At 38.5% G+C, this 17,680-nt stretch overlaps 1 protein-coding gene across 1 annotated transcript in view; it reads left to right on the top strand.

Annotated features, from left to right (window-relative positions):
* LOC126163028 (solute carrier family 23 member 1) overlaps nucleotides 1-17,680 on the top strand; it is a 249,748-nt gene that overhangs the window by 166,197 nt on the left and 65,871 nt on the right. The window contains exon 4 of the mRNA XM_049919899.1: nucleotides 13,008-13,213. Coding sequence (XP_049775856.1) covers nucleotides 13,008-13,213 — 206 coding nt within the window. The remainder of the gene's footprint in view (nucleotides 1-13,007; nucleotides 13,214-17,680) is intronic.

Raw genomic sequence — 17,680 nt, 5'->3', positions numbered from 1 at the left:
AATATAGATCATAGTTAGAAGAGGGCTAACTCAGCTGAAAATTCAGTATGGGGATTCAATCGGACCCTGGAGCTTTGTTCAATTTTAACAATTTGAGCTATTTCTCAACACCACTGATAGTAATACTTACTTCATTCATCGTTTCAGTGGTACAAGGATTCAATTGGGGTAATTCTCCTGGGTTTTCCTATGTAAAGGAACATTTGAAAAGAGTGTTCAGCATTTCAGCTTTTTCTTTGCAACCCTCAATTTCAGTCCCTCTCATTCACTAGGGACTGGACGCTAACTTGGTTCCACTAACAGCCTTATACATATGACCAGAATTTCTTTTGGTTCTGTGATAGATCACTTGACAATTTTCTGCTACAGTAGTCATTGAAGGAATCATGCATTGCTCTCATGAGAACCAAATGTGTTTCATTCAGCATCTGTCTGTCTGTAGCCTATGTTTTATTTTACACCATTATGCAGGAATCTCTGTTTCTTTAGAAGTTTCTTCACAGTGACTGTGTACCATGGAGGTTCCCTTCCATTATGAACTGTTCTACTGGGTACATATCTGTCCAGTGCATGATCAACTATTCTTTTAAATGTGATCCAGAGTTCCTCTATGTGCTCCTGCACTGTGCTGAGAGTTTCAAGTTCCACATTGATATAAGACGCTATTTTTTATGTAGTTTACTGCATGAGGTCTGTTCAAAAAATTCCAGAACTTTCTCCACAAAATTTTTCTGTGCTTCTCTTTTACTTATTGTGGATGTTATCCTTTGAAATAGTCTCCTCTACAATTGATACACTACTCCCAATGCTGTTCCCACTTCCGGAAGCAGTCTTGGTATGCCTCTTTCTGGATATCACAAAGTGCCATCTGAGAATTTTCTTTCCATCTCGTCCATCATTGCAAATCTTCACCTTTTCAACAGTGGTTTCAGCTTTCAGCCAGGTCTGAAGAATACAGAGGATGAGGCAGCACAGTGTTTTCGTTTATTGTGCAGTAGTCATGCACCAAAAGGGATGAACATGTGGGTGGGTTATTGTGATTCAAGAGCCATGAATTGTGTAGTAACACGGTTCACGTTTACGTAGCACTTCACTTAGGATAGACCGGGACTGAGTCCTAGGCAGGTCCGATGCTGACTGACTGGGCACGGCCCATGCTGCCTGAGTTGTTGTTGTTGTTGTTACGCCGGCAGAGGTCGCGTCCGAATTCTCGCGTGCCCTCTGGTGGACGGGACTCTACTTGCGGCAACTACCGTCCGTGACGCGCCGTGCCGATGTGCGCCTCCCGCGATATTTCTGGTGGCTACTGCAAATTCTCTCACCACATTTCAGGCATTTCCTTATCAAATTTTCCTGCAGGCATTGCAACACATCCCAGTAGTAGCATCAATTGACAGTCTGTCCCTGTGGCATGAATTCATGATGAACTAATTCTTCAAAGTCAAAGAAAACTTGAGCTGACCTGTCGAGATTTTTTGGTCTTGGAGAACTTTCTCTGACCCATTGTGAAGACTGAACCTTGATCTCAACATCATAACCATAGATCCACATCTCTTCATCAGTTATGATTCTCTTAAGGAATATCTTGTTTTCATTTACATGATCCAAAAGCTCTCAACAGGTTGCGAGGCAAAGGTTTTTCGGTCTTGACTTGTGAGCCATGCGACGAAAGTAGGGGCAACATGATGCATTCCACGATGCTGTGTCAGGACTTCATAACATGATCCAACTGAAATGTTACATTCTTCTGCAATCTCTTGGAAGTCAATTTTGATTGGCACACACAATTTCATTGATATCCTGACATGAGCGTTGTCAGTAGACATCAAAGGACATCCTGAACAAGGGTCAACCTTAACTTTCATCTGACCGTTTTTAAACCATGTGAACCATTTGTTACACCAAGTACAGCTTAAGCACTCATCACTGTAGACTCCCTGCATCATTTGGTGTGTCTCTGTAAGGGTTTCTTGAGTTTCACATAAAATTTAATGCAGGCACATTGCTCCTCTAACTCTGTCATCTTGAAGTTTGACACAATATTCTACTCATATACACAATGTTACACTCAATACAGCACTGAACAATAACTATCAGACATGCAATAATGAAACTTCCAGCAGATACATATTAAACACAGGTGGGTGCAGGAATGCCAACTGCACTTCATTCCAACACCCCATTGGCGCAAAATTATCACAACCACTTCATGGTCACTGATACCAGTTTTTATGTGGACATCCTCAAAGGTATCAGATCTATATGTTGCCATTAAATCCAACATATTTCCATCATGAGTGGGGTTCCTAACTATCTGTTACAGGTAGTTTTCAGAAAGGCATTTAGTAAAGGTTCACAGGATGTCTTGCCACACCTGCCACTAACAAAACTGTAATTTTCCCAGTTATTTGGTGGATGATTAAAGTCTCCACTAACAATTATAGTATGATTGGGAAACTTGATATGAGGTTTTCTCTAAAGTTTTTGGTTACATTGGGAGATGAGTCTGGTGGGCGACAGAAGGATCCAATTATCATTTTATGCCCATCCCCGATATTGAGTTTTGCCAAACAGTCTCACATGCAGCTTCAATTTTTAGCTCAGTGGATTTCATTTTCTTGTCTACTGTGACAAATTACACCACTAACATTTCCCATTTGCCTATTTTTACCATGTACACTTAAATTTTCCCCAAAAATCTCACAACTACCAATTTCAAGTTTCAGCCAGCTTTCTGTACATAGTATTATGATTCGAACTCTGGCACTTTGTTGTTGTTTGCTTTGGCAGTTTACCATCAGGATTTTAATACTCTGACCTGTGCAAGGCATTTCTTTCAATCTTACCCTGATATTTCAGAGTTTCCTACAGCTATCATTATCTGGACTGCATGGATAGTCAAGTAATCCAAAACCCCTAGTGTGCACCCCACACATAGTCAGCTACCTGAGTAGCAGCCTCTAATGTGTAGTGCACACCTTACCCATTTAGGGAGACTCTGCAGTTTTCAGCTCCATGGTGCAAGACCAGGAAGTAGCAGCTTAGGTTGTCATAGAACTTTTGAAGTCTCTGGTTCAGTCCTTGCACTTGTCTCAGAACCAAAGGGAACAATGTGGCAAGTTGTGAACTTCATTGAACCTTCACGTGCAAGGCTGGTCTTCTCAACCTATTCTGGCAGTCACTGGAATGACCCAAGAATGGCCTCAGAGCCCAGCCAGCTGGCACCACTTGTTCCAGCGTGCACCACAGTCTGCAGTTTCACCCTGTTCTGTCAGTGGTTGCTGGAGTAGCCTCTTCAAACATGTTGAATGAGGCCCCCAGACATACACACTGAGTGCACCTAGTGTCCTGTCCCATGCTGCCATTTCCCTGAGGGGTACCATCATTCACTGTATGTTTAAACTGCAGATGATTAATAGACCCCTACCCTTTTGCATTTTCCTCCTTCTGACTCCAGACAAAACCAATTTCCCCAAAATGGGTGAATCAATCCCAATGGCTAAGTTTCAGTTTCAGTGAAAGGCAGCACCTCAAACTTGTTGGTTAGTGGGTCAGTAAAACACCCTGAGTCCTGCCTCATCCTCGTTCACCCTCTACAAGACACCTAGGTCTACTATTGACATGCCAGTTTCAGTCAAGTGGATGAGTAATGACAGATCCTGTGCTTTCTGCAGAGGGGACAGGATTTACAGGAGAGGATAGTACTTGAGGTACCACTTATATAGGTATCACAGATACACGACTCTCCGGAGCTCTTCCAACACATCAATTTGTAGTAGCTGCCAATCATTTGACAGTAGTCAGAGCGATTTCCAGCTGCTTATGGACATCAACCAACTCATCCCATGTTCGAGAACAGCATTCACAATGGGGCTGGATTATGGCTCGTGCAGTGCATTACAAGGCAGTGAACAAATAACTTTAAATTAAGCTCGCTGATTTTTAATCTGTTGAGCTAAATATTTGCTAATTCCCTATAAGAATTGAAGCAAATACACAAAACAAGATTTCTATCGGAGCAACACAAAAACCTGTGGTAAATCTTACTGGTTTCTTAAAACATTTGGATGTTAATTATAGTTGTCAGCAAACTCAAAAACAGAGGTAGTTTATGATTAATGCAGATAGGGCTACTCCTCATTAGGGGAAAACTAAATGTAATGTAATATCTTAGTTATAAAATCTAATACAGCAACTAAATCACAAATGCCGATTTGCTACAAATGAAAGCTTCTCTAAATCTGGAAAAAAAAAATTCAGAGTAAACAATCTTTTTACAAATGTAAATAAAAGCACATATATGCAAATACATGTAGACAAAACACCTGATGTGAGCAACATTACTGTCAATCTTGGAGACTTAGAACTGAAAGAGACAGAAAATTATAAATTTCTGGGTGTGGCACTGGATAACTATTTGACATGAGGGAAGCATATAAATAATATTTGTCGTATAAAGTAAGTTCAAGTATATTTCTAATGAGAAAATGTTACAGACAATAAACACACAAATGCTGCTAACAATGTACTAATGGACTAGCTCATTCACAAATTTCATATGGTATCCCACTCTTGTGAAATTGTGAAAATACGCACATAATAAGAGTACTAAAGCTACAAAAAAAAGGCTGTACGATGCATAACAAAATTACCTCCAAGATATTCCTGAATAAGTAAATTCAGGGAGCTAAACATATTAACAGTAGTGTCACTACATGTGTGTTGTTGCTGTTGTGGTCTTCAGTCCTGAGACTGGTTTGATGCAGCTCTCCATGCTACCCTATCCTGTGCAAGTTTCTTCATCTCCCAGTACTTACTGCAACCTACATCCTTCTGAATCTGCTTATTGTATTCATCTCTTGGTCTCCCTCTACGATTTTTACCCTCCATGCTGCCCTCCAATGCTAAATTTGTGATGCCTTGAAGCCTCAGAACATGTCCTACTAACCGGTCCCTTCTTTTTGTCAAGCTATGCCACAAACTCCTCTTCTCCCCAATTCTATTCAATACTTCATCATTAGTTATGTGATCTACCCATCTAATCTTCAGCATTCTTCTGTAGCACCACATTTCAAAAGCTTCTATTCTCTTCTTGTCCAAACTATTTATTGTCCATGTTTCACTTCCATACATGGCTACACTCCATACAAATACTTTCAGAAACGACTTCCTGACACTTAAATCTATACTCGATGTTAACAAATTTCTCTTCTTCAGAAACACTTTCCTTGCCATTACCAGACTACATTTTATATCTTCTCTACTTCGACCATCATCAGTTATTTTGCTCCCCAAATAGCAAAACTCCTTTACTACTTTAAGTGTCTCATTTCCTAATCTAATTCCCTCAGCATCACCCAACTTAATTCGACCACATTTCATTATCCTTGTTTTGCTTTTGTTGATGTTCATCTCATATCCTCCTTTCAAGACACTGTCCATTCCATTAAACTGCTCTTCCAAGTCCTTTGCTGTCTCTGATAGAATTACAATGTCATCAGCGAACCTCAAAGTTTTTATTTCTTCTCCATGGATTTTAATACCTACTCTGAATTTTTCTTTTGTTTCCTTTACTGCTTGCTCAATATACAGATTGAATAACATCGGGGAGAGGCTAAAACCCTGTCTAACTCCCTTCCCAACCACTGCTTCCCTTTCATGCCCCTAACCTCTTATAACTGCCATCTGGTTTCTGTACAAATTGTAAATAGCCTTTTGCTCCCTGTATTTTACCCCTGCCACCTTTAGAATTTGAAAGAGAATATTCCAGTCAACATTGTCAAAAGCTTTCTCTAAGTCTACAAATGCTAGAAACGTAGGTTTGCCTTTCCTTAATCTTTCTTCTAAGATAAGTTGTTAGGTCAGTATTGCCTCATGTGTTCCAATATTTCTACGGAATCCAAACTGATCTTCCTCGAGGTCAGCTTCTACCAGTTTTTCCATTCGTTTGTAAAGCTGTGACTTATTAAACTGATAGTTCAGTAATTTTCACATCTGTCAACGCCTGCTTTCTTTGGGATTGGAATTATTATATTCTTGTTGAAGTCTGAGGGTATTTCGCCTGTCTCATACTTCTTGCTCACCAGATGGTAGAGTTTTGTCAGGACTGGCTCTTCCAAGGCCATCAGTAGTTCTAATGGAATGTTGTCTACTCCCGGGGCCTTGTTTCGACTCAGGTCTTTCAGTGCTCTGTCAAATTCTTCACGCAGTATCGTATCTCCCATTTCATCTTCATCTAAATCCTCTTCCATTTCCATAATATTGTCCTCAAGTACATTGCCCTTGTATAGACCCTCTATATACTCCTACCACCTTTCTGCTTACCCTTCTCTGCTTAGAACTGGGTTTCCATCTGAGCTCTTGATATTCATACAAGTGGTTCTCTTTTCTCCAAAGGTCTCTTTAATTTTCCAGTAGGCAGTATCTATCTTACCCCTAGTGACACAAGCCTCTACATCCTTACATTTGTCCTCTAGCCATCCCTGCTTAGCCATTTTGCACTTCCTGTCGATCTCATTTTTGAGTCGTTTGTATTCCTTTTTGCCTGCTTAATTTACTGCATTTTTATATTTTCTCCTTTCATCAATTACATTCAATATTTCTTCTGTTACCCAAGGATTCCTACTAGTCCTCGCCTTTTACCTAATTGATCCTCTGCTGCGTTCACTACTTCATCCCTCAGAGCTACCCATTCTTCTTCTACTGTACTTCTTTCCCCCACTCCTGTCAATTGTTTCCTTATGCTCTCCCTGAAACTCTGTACCACCTCTGGTTTAGTCAGTTTATCCAGGTCCCATCTCCTTAAATTCCCACCTTTCTGCAGTTTCTTCAGTTTTAATCTACAGTTCATAACCAATAGATTGTGGTCAGAGTCCACATCTGCCCCTGGAAATGTCTTACAATTTAAAACCTGGTTCCTAAATCTCTGTCTTACCATTATATAATCTATCTGATACCTTCTAGTACCTCCAGGATTTTTCCATGTATACAACCTTCTTTCATGATTCTTGAACCAAGTGTTAGCTATAATTATGTTATGCTCTGTGCAAAATTTTACCAGGCGGCTTCCTCTTTCATTTCTTAGCCCCAATCCATATGTACCTACTATGTTTCCTTCTCTCCCTTTTCCTACACTCGAATACCAGTCACCCATGACTATTAAATTTTCGTCCCACTTCACTACCTGAATAATTTCTTGTATCTCATCATACATTTCATCAATTTCTTCATCATTTGCAGAGCTAGTTGGCATACAAACTTGTACCACTGTAGTAGGCATGGGCTTCGTGTCTATCTTGGCCACAATAATGCGTTCACTATGCTGTTTGTAGTAGCTTACCTGCACTCCTATTTTTTTATTCATTATTAAACCTACTCCTGCATTACCCCTATTTGATTTTGTATTTATAACCCTGTATTCACCTGACCAAAAGCCTTGTTCCTCCCGCTACTGAACTTCACTAATTCCCACTATATCTAACTTTAACCTATCCATTTCCCTTTTTAAATTTTCTAAACCACCTACCCAATTAAGGGACCTGACATTCCACGCTCCGATCTGTAGAACGCCAGTTCTCTTTTTCCTGATAATGACATCCTCTTGAGTAGTCCCTGCCTGGAGATCCGATTGTGGGACTATTTTACCTCCGAAATATTTTACCCAAGAGGACACCATCATCATTTAACCATACAGTAAAGCTACATGCCCTAGGGAAAAATTACGGCTGTAGTTTCCCCTTGCTTTCAGCCGTTCGCAGTACCAGCACAGCAAGGCCGTTTTGGTTAGTGTTACAAAGCCAGATCAGTCAATCATCCAGACTGTTGCCCCTGCAACTACTGAAAAGGCTGCTGCCCCTCTTCAGGAACCACATGTTTGTCTGGCCTCTCAACAGATACCCCTCCATTGTGGTTGCACCTACGGTATGGCCATCTGTATCGCTGAGGCACGCAAGCATCCCTACCAATGGCAAGGTCCATGGTTCATGGGGGGAGGACTACACATATAGGAAACAATTATTTATGTAAAAAGTAACTATGCTGCATTCTTAAACAGAGATACCCATAACTATAACACAAGAAATAAAACTGATAATGATATTGAAGTAAGTCAGTTCAAATTAACTGACAAAGAGCCTATAAAAACAGGATGCCCTCTATACAGCAGATTTCCAAATTAAAATGTCATTTCATTCAAATTTGTCCGTACAGTGTAAAAGCATACCTCGAAGCAAAAAATTAATGTAATGGCTATTATTTAACTGTGCAAATACGTAAAAAACTTTCAGACAGGATAATGTGAACTTTGTAGTTATGTATGTATATCAACATTTTTTTGGATGTTCATATTTTAGACCCTCTTTTAGAGAAAACCAGTCATTTTACTGACGTATGCATGTAGTTACAAATTTTTGAAATTTGCAATTCTTCAAACTTGCTGTAAATCATCTGTAACCCAGTTCAATACCAATGTGCAGAATTGTCCACAGACATACATAAATAAATGAAAATAGGCACATGAATTCTATCAATTTTTTGCAGTCAAAAGTTAGATTATTTCCTTTATTATTATTGTTATTTATTTCCTTTGCCCGCATCTCGTGGTCGTGCGGAAGCGTTCTCGCTTCCCACACCCGGGTTCCCGGGTTCGATTCCCGGCGGGGTCAGGGATTTTCTCTGCCTCGTGATGGCTGGGTGTTGTGTGATGTCCTTAGGTTAGTTAGGTTTAAGTAGTTCTAAGTTCTAGGGGACTGATGACCTAAGATGTTAAGTCCCATAGTGCTCAGAGCCATTTTTATTTCCTTTCTCAGACGTTATGTCTGGTTAAAAATGGAAAGTGTTGCAGACCTTGATCAAGCTTGACTTCCTTTTAACTGTACGGTAGATGTTACATTGCATTTATGAACTTTCTGGTAATTGAACATGTATCAATAATTACAGATTTCTGTAGTTGTATATATACGTTTGGATGTAGCTGTATTGCATTGATGTACTGGTGGATATTGTGTGGTATGACTCCTGCAGTTGATAGTATAATTGATATAATGGCAATTTTATCCTGATGCTACATGTCCTTGACTTCCTCAGCCAGTTGGATGTATTTTTCAATTTTTTCTTCTGTATATTTGTTGTATTTGGTATGGATATTTCAATTAGTTGTGTTAATTTCTTCTTTTTATTGGTGAGTATGATGTCAGGTTTGTTATGTGGTGTTGTTTTATCTGTTATAATGGTTCTGTTCCAGTATAATTTGTATTCATCATTCTCCAGTACATTTTGTGGGAACGTGTTGTTTCATTAGTTTATGTTGAATGGAAAGTTGCTGATGTATTATTTTTGTTACATTGACATGTCTTCTTGTGTATTTTGTATTTGCTAGTATTGTACATCTGCTTGTGATGTGATCTACTGTTTCTATTTGTTGTTTGCGAAGTCTGCATTTATCTGTTGTGGTATTGGGAGCTTTAATAATATGCTTGCTGTAATATCTGGTGTTTATTGTTTGATCCTGTATTGCAATCATGAATCCTTCCATCTCACTGTATATATTGCCTTTTCTTAGCCATGTGTTGGATGCATCGTGATCGATCTGTGGCTGTGTCAGATGATACGGGTGCTTGCCATGTAGTGTTTTCTTTTTCCAATTTACTTTCTTTGTATCTGTTGATGTTATGTGATCTAAAGGGTTGTAGAAGTGGTTATGAAATTGTAATGGTGTAGCCGATGTATTTATATGAGTGATTGCTTTGTGTATTTTGCTAGTTTCTGCTCATTCTATAAAGAATTTTCTTACATTGTCTACCCGTCCATAATGTAGGTGTTTTTATGTTGATAAATCTCCTTCTTCCTTCCCTTCTGCTTAATGTGAATCTTTCTGTTGCTGAATGTATGTGTTGTATTCTATACTTGTGGCATTGTGATCGTGTAAGTGTATTGAGTGCTTCTAGTTCTGTGTTACTCCATTTCACTACTCCAAATGAATATGTCAATATTGGTATAGTATAAGTATTTATAGCTTTTGTCTTGCTTCTTGCTGTCAATTCTGTTTTCAGTATTTTTGTTAGTCTTTGTCTATATTTTTCTTTTAGTTGTTCTTTAATATTTGTATTATCTATTCCTATTTTTTGCCTGTATCCTAGATATTTATAGGCATCTGTTTTTTCCATCGCTTCTATGCAGTCGCTGTGGTTATCCAATAAGTAATCTTCTTGTTTAGTGTGTTTTCCCTTGACTATGCTATTTTTCTTACATTTGTCTGTTCTGAAAGCCGTATTTATATCATTGCTGAATACTTCTGTTATCTTTAATAATTGGTTGAGTTGTTGATTTGTTGCTGCCAATAGTTTTAGATCACCCATGTATAGCAAATGTGTGATTTTATGTTGGTATGTTCCAGTAATATTATATCCATAATTTGTATTATTTAGCATGTTGGATAATGGGTTCAGAGCAAAGCAGAACCAGAAAGGACTTAATGAGTCTCCTTGGTATATTCCACGCTTAATCTGTATTGGCTGTGATGTGATATTATTTGAATTTATTTGGATGTTAAGTGTGGTTTTCCAATTTTTCATTACTATGTTTAGGAACTGTATCAATTTAGGATCTACTTTGTATATTTCCAATATCTGTAGTAACCATGAGTGGGCTACACTATCAAAAGCTTTTTGGTAATCAATGTATGTGTAGTGTAGCAACCTTTGTTTAGTTTTAGCTTGATATGTCACCTCTGCATCTATTATCAGTTGCTCTTTACATCCTCGTGCTCCTTTGCAGCAGCCTTTTTGTTCTTAATTTATAATTTTGTTCTCTGTTGTATGTTTAATTAATTTCTGTGTAATGACTGAAGTTAATATTTTGTATATTGTTTGTAGGCATGTTATGGGGCGATATTTTGCTGGGTTTGCTGTTTCTGCTTGATCTTTAGGTTTCAGATAAGTTATTCCTTGTGTAAGTGTAACAGGGACTCTATATGGGTCTGCGATGTAACTGTTAAATAATTTAGTTAGATGTGAATGTGTTGAGGTGAACTTCTTTAGCCAGAAATTTGCTATTTTATCTTTTCCAGGGGCTTTCCAATTATGCGTAGAATTAATTGCTCGGGTGACTTCATGTTGCAAAATTATCACTTCAGGTATTTGTGGTATCCTCTTGTATGAGTCTGTTTCTGCTTGTATCCACCGTGCATGTCTGCTATGTTGTACCGGGTTTAACCATATGTTGCTCCAGAAGTGTTCCATGTCTGTTATGTTTGGTGGATTGTCTATTTTAATGTGTGATTTATCTATTGTCTGATAAAATTTCTTTTGGTTTGTGTTGAATGTTTGGTGTTGTTTCCTTCTATTTTCACTTTTTTTGTATCTTCTAAGTCATTTGGCCAATGCTTGTAATTTCTGCTTCTTTTCATCTAATTGCTCTGTCGCTTCTTGTTGTGAGATTTTACCCAACCTTTTTCATTTTTTGTCTGATATTTCATAATAATAAACTGAAAGAACCAGAGGTTGTAGAGAGTTTCAGGGAGAGCATAAGGGAACAATTGACAGGAATGGGGGAAAGAAATACAGTAGAAGAAGAATGGGTAGCTCTGAGGGATGAAGTAGTGAAGGCAGCAGAGGATCAAGTAGGTAAAAAGACGAGGGCTAATAGAAATCCTTGGGTAACAGAAGAAATATTGAATTTAATTGATGAAAGGAGAAAATATAAAAATGCAGTAAATGAAGCAGGCAAAAAGGAATACAGACGTCTCAAAAATGATATCGACAGGAAGTGCAAAATGGCTAAGCAGGTTTGGCTAGAGGACAAATGTAAGGATGTAGAGGCTTGTCTCACTAGGGGTAAGATAGATACTGCCTACAGGAAAATTAAAGAGACCTTTGGAGAGAAGAGAACCACTTGTATGAATATCAAAAGCTCAGACGGAAACCCAGTTCTAAGCAAAGAAGGGAAGGCAGAAAGGTGGAAGGAGTATATAGAGGGTTTATACAAGGGCGATGTACTTGAGGACAATATTATGGAAATGGAAGAGGATGTAGATGAAGACGAAATGGGAGATAAGATACTGCGTGAAGAGTTTGACAGAGCACTGAAAGACCTGAGTCGAAACAAGGCCCCGGGAGTAGACAACATTCCATTAGAACTACTGACAGGCTTGGGAGAGCCAGTCCTGACAAAACTCTACCATCTGGTGAGCAAGATGTATGAGACAGGCGAAATACCCTCAGACTTCAAGAAGAATATAATAATTCCAATCCCAAAGAAAGCAGGTGTTGACAGATGTGAAAATTACCGAACTATCAGTTTAATAAGTCACAGCTGCAAAATACTAACGCGAATTCTTTACAGACGAATGGAAAAACTGGTAGAAGCCGACCTGCTTGATCTTTAGGTTTCAGATAGGTTATTCCATGTGCAAGTGTATCAGGGAATGTGTATGGGTCTGCAATGTAACTGTTAAATAATTTAGTAAGATGTGAATGTGTTGAGGTGAACTTCTTTAGCCAGTAATTTGCTATTTTATCATTTCCAGGGGCTTTCCAATTGTGTGTAGAATTAATTGCTCGGGTGACTTCATGTTGCAAAATTATCACTTCAGGCATTTGTGGTATCATCTTGTATGTGTCTGTTTCTGCTTGTATCCACCGTGCATGCCTGTTATGTTGTACCGGGTTTGACCATATGCTGCTCCAGAAGTGTTCCATGTCTGTTATGTTTGGTGGATTGTCTATTTTAATGTGTGTGTTATTATTATTATTATTATTATTATTATTATTATTATTATTTCTTTCCTTTCACAGACGTTATGTCTGGTTAAAAATGGAAAGTGACGCGAACCTTGATCAAGCATGACTTCCTTTTAACTGTACAGTATATGTTACATTGCATTTAGGAACTTTTGGGCAATTGAACATGTATCAATAATTACAGATTTCTGTAGTTGTATATAATAATAATAATAATTATTATTATTATTATTATTATTGATTATTAGTATTACTATTATTAAATTTCAGGCTACCAATAGTGCAGGGTGGAACTATATCATTCTTGGTTCCTACACTTGCTATTTTGAGCCTTCCAACATGGAAGTGTCCGTCAGAAGAATTCATTACTTCTTTAAGTCCTGATGAACGGCAAGAACTTTGGCAAGTTCGAATGAGAGAGCTTTCTGGTGCAATAGCAGTATCTGCCTTGGTACAAGTTTTTATTGGTTATTTTGGTAAGTTATGTTTTTTATAAATGAAAAAATATTTTTTTGTTATATTTCTCTCTGTGGGTATTGTATATTGAAGGATTTAAATTTGAAATAATAACTAGTTTCATTCCCAGACCTAACTTATTACCAACAGTAACACTTTAATACAGTAGCTGCTCCCAGTCTAACATTCAATGGATGAATGAACCTGACTTACAAGTAATATGTTCTATACTAAATGCTCGTTCTATTGGGAAACATTGTCTGAGATGAACTTGCAGCCATATATGGGTAGAATAAATACTTAATAGGTTGCAATAGACTGACACAAAGATTAAGAAAGAAGTTCTATGATGGGCATGATGTTAAACTATGACCCCCCCCCCCTCCCCACACACACACACACACACTATCAAGTGCCAAAGGCTTCCTCAGACGGTGGATGAGTGCATAGGGCATAGGGCACCCTCTTTTGATTGGAGTGGAAAACTGCCTCTAAAGGAGGAGCAGCCACTAGATGTCCAGTGGCATAACGATCAAGAAGGCAAGTGGAGACCACCTGATTAAAATCCAATGATTGCAACATGAAAAGGCAAGAAATGAAAAATGTCATGCTGCGCAATCCGAGTAATTATCAGCATCAGTTTAAGTCCAGGCCAAACAATGTGAAATGTGTGACCTGAAGCACAGAAGTGAATGATCAGGCTCTGCATGGTCAATTTACTACTGGTCAACTGAAGACAGACTAATTTTACAAATGTAAAGCAATAGCTACATGGAATGTCAGAGGGTTACTTCAGAAAGGGAAACTTCACACTGTGGAACAAGAACTACAGAAGTATCAAAGTGACAGCTTTGGCTTGTCAGAAACTCACTGGAAAGGCTGTGGACATTTTGAAATGGAGAATCATGTCTTATACTTTGCCAGGGCAGATGTTACTGGTCAGAATAGAATCACATTTCTTGTCAGCCAGCATATGGCCCAGTGTGTTGAGACATACAGATCCATCAACAGGAGAATATTGATGTTCATCGTCAACACCAAACCTTATAAATTATGTCTTATCCAGGTAAATCTACCAACCATTGTTTTAGATGACCAAGAAATTGAAGACTTCAATTCAAACATAGAAGACACCATTACAGCCCTACAATAAAGGGGAATTATGATTATTTTGAGATATTTCGATATGACTGTCAGAACCATTTAAATGGAAAACCACTTGTGAGAGATTGTGAGACAATATGGTCTCAGATTACACAATGAATGATGCAATTGATTGCTACTGTTGGCAACTGACAACAACTTTTCCATAATGAACACCTTGTTTAAACATAACAAACATCATTTCTTTATGCGGACCTCCCCAAATGGACATTACAAGAACCAAATTGACTAATCCTTGTTGAAAAGAGATGGAAACCTCTTTCCACAGAGTCAAAAACAAACCTAGTGCTGAATGCAGATATGATCACTGTCTACTGTGGCCCTACCTGAAAATTAAGTTGAGTAAACCACTGACTAAAATACAGTCAAAAAGGCTGAAAACCCCTGATCCAATAATCTTCCAAGAAGTACTTTGAAGCACCGGACCACCTGACCTAGAAGGAAATTGTGACATAACTGGGATGAGGGCCAATAATGGGTCACAGATGCAGTAAACAAGATCACAAAAATGCAAAGATTAATATCACAGTGAAGCAACAACACTAGATGTCGAACTAAGATTTGGCTCTGATTGGAAGATAACTTAATATCCAACTCACAGATCCAGAACAACAAGAACAACTTATGAAAAACATGAATAACGAAATTAAACATGCTTGCAGGAAAGACAAGAATAACAATATCAAGGAAATTTGCCTAGAGCTAGAGGCACATGCAATCGAGAATGACAGTTCACAACTATACAACAAGTTGAAATACTTGGTGAGAGAGCTTTCAGCCAGGACTCAGATTATCAAAATGACCAAGGGAATATCGTCACAGACACAAAAGGCATTGCCAAAGTATGGAGAGATTACTGTGGCAAGCTGTTTGCTGAATACTGCAACCAATGTCAAGGTAACAGAACATGACAAACACTGAACTAGCAACCCTTAGAGAAGAAGTAGATCATGCACTGGGGCACCAGACCAGGAGACAATTGTTGTTGAAATCCTAAAAAGCATGGGTAACCTGGGTGTGGACATCCTGCATAGGCTGTGTCAGGAGATCTGGATGTCTGGAAACTGGCCAGACAAATCATGCCACTCCATTTTCATAACACTCTTCAAGAAAAGTGCACCACTTGACTGAGAGAACTATCAAATGATAATCCTAATCTCCCATACCAGTGAAATCGAGCTCACTATATTGAATGAGAGGCTGAAGATCATCTTACTTTCACAAATGTCAGATGAACAAACTGAGTTTATTCCAGGCAATGGAACCCTTTGAACAGATCATCCTTGTTGTTACTGGTGTCAAAGGGACAGTTTTTTAGATTAGAATCAGCATTCAGGCATCTGGTCTTGAAAGAAGCAAAAATAGCAGAATGGTCCCACAGAATGCTTAAGAATGCACAGAAGGCATGGTTAGCTTACGAGGTCTGTTCAAAAAATTCCAGTATATTCAAAATTTTGTGCCAATGGTGTGTTGGAGCAAAATGCAGTTGTCATCCTTGCACATGCCAGTGTTTAATTTGTAACTGCTGAAAGTTTCATTTTTATAAGCCAGTTAGTTATTGCTCAGTGCTATTTTGAGTAGAACGTTGTCTCTCACTGTTTACGAATTTCAAGATGGCAGAGTTAGACAAGCAATGCGTCAGTATTACATTTTGTGTGGAGCTCAAGAAGCGCTTTACAGAGACACACCAAATGATGCAGGAAGCCTATGGTGATGAGTGCTTAAGCCATACTTGGTGTTACGAATGGATCACACAGTTTAAAAATGGCCAGATAGAAGTCAAAGATGACACATGTTCAGGATGCCCTTTGATGTCTACCGATGATGCTCATGTCAAGAAATTCAATGAAATTATGCATGCCAGTCACAGACTGACTGTCTGAGAGATTGCAGAAGAATATAATATTACAGCTGGATCGTGTCATGAAATCCTGATTCAGTATCTTGGAGTGCATTGTGCTGCCACCAAGTTCATGCCACAGTTCATGAATCAAGACCAAAAAGACCTTCGCCTCACAATCTGTGAAGAGCTTTTAGATCACACAAATGAGAATGAGATGTTCCTTAAGAGAATCGTAACTGATGGTGAGATGTGGATTTATGGTTATGATGTTGAGACCAAGGTTCAATCCTTACAATGGGTCAGGAAAGGTTCTCCAAGACCGAGAAAAGCACACTGGGTTAGGTCGAATGTCAAAGCCACGCTGATAGTTTCCTTTGACTTTGAAGGATAAGTTCATCATGAATGTGTGCAAAAAGAACAAACTGTTTATCAATGGTATTATTAGGACTTGTTGTGGCACCTGTGAGAAAGAAATGACCTGAAATGTGGTGAGATAATTCGTGGCTCTTGCATCACAATAATGCACCCACACATTTATCCCTGTTGATGCGTGACTATTGCATAAAAAACTAAATCACTGTGCTGCCTCATCCTCCGTACTCTCCAGACCTGACCCCTGCGGACTTTTATTTTCAAGGGTGAAAACCCCAGTGAAAGGACAAAGATTTGCAATGAAAACCAAGATAATAGAAAACTGGCAGATGGCACTTTGCATGATCCAGCGAGAGGCGTACTATGACTGCTTCCAGAAGTCAAAACACCTTTTAGTTATTGATACACAGTTCAAAATGCTAAGTATAAAAAAATGTATGGACAGAGTTTCAGAATTTTCTGAACAGGTCTCATATTTCATCAAAATATTAGAGGATTGAATAATAATGTAGAAGAGCTTTCTGTCTATTTGGAAAATTTAGAGAGCTCTGAAAAGATAGACTGCATGTGCCTGTCTGAGCACCACATAATCACATGTATAGAAAAAGTTACATATGAAAGATTACACTATTGCAGCTTGCTCATACAGAACTAACATAGCAAAAGGAGGAATTGTTATGTATATTAAGACAGAACACTAGTTCAAAAAAATTTGAGACAAGAAGATTTTGTAGTGATAGACACATATAAGTGTGGACTTGTGAATTACTACTAAAAAACAGTTCACTTTTAATTGTAACTAAACACAGATCGTCACTGGGATATTTTGAACTATTATGAGGAATCTGGATTCCTTATTGTGCTACCTGTCAGCAGCAAGCGGTGAGTAGTCTGTGGTGACTTCAGTGTAGATTTTCGAAAGAATTCTGATAAGCAAAATGATCTGGAAACCTTATTTGGCTCCTACAATTTGTTGTCAGTAATTACATTTCCAACAAGGATGCATAAAGACAATAGGAGCCTAATAGATAATGTTTTATTTGATGAAGCTCAAGAAAAGAAAATAACTGTTTACCCAGGAACAAATGTCCTCTCTGATCATGATGCA

Source organism: Schistocerca cancellata, chromosome 2 (assembly GCF_023864275.1).
Source record: "Schistocerca cancellata isolate TAMUIC-IGC-003103 chromosome 2, iqSchCanc2.1, whole genome shotgun sequence".
Taxonomy (NCBI): Eukaryota; Metazoa; Arthropoda; class Insecta; order Orthoptera; family Acrididae; genus Schistocerca; species Schistocerca cancellata.
This window is presented reverse-complemented; position numbering and strand designations above follow the sequence as displayed.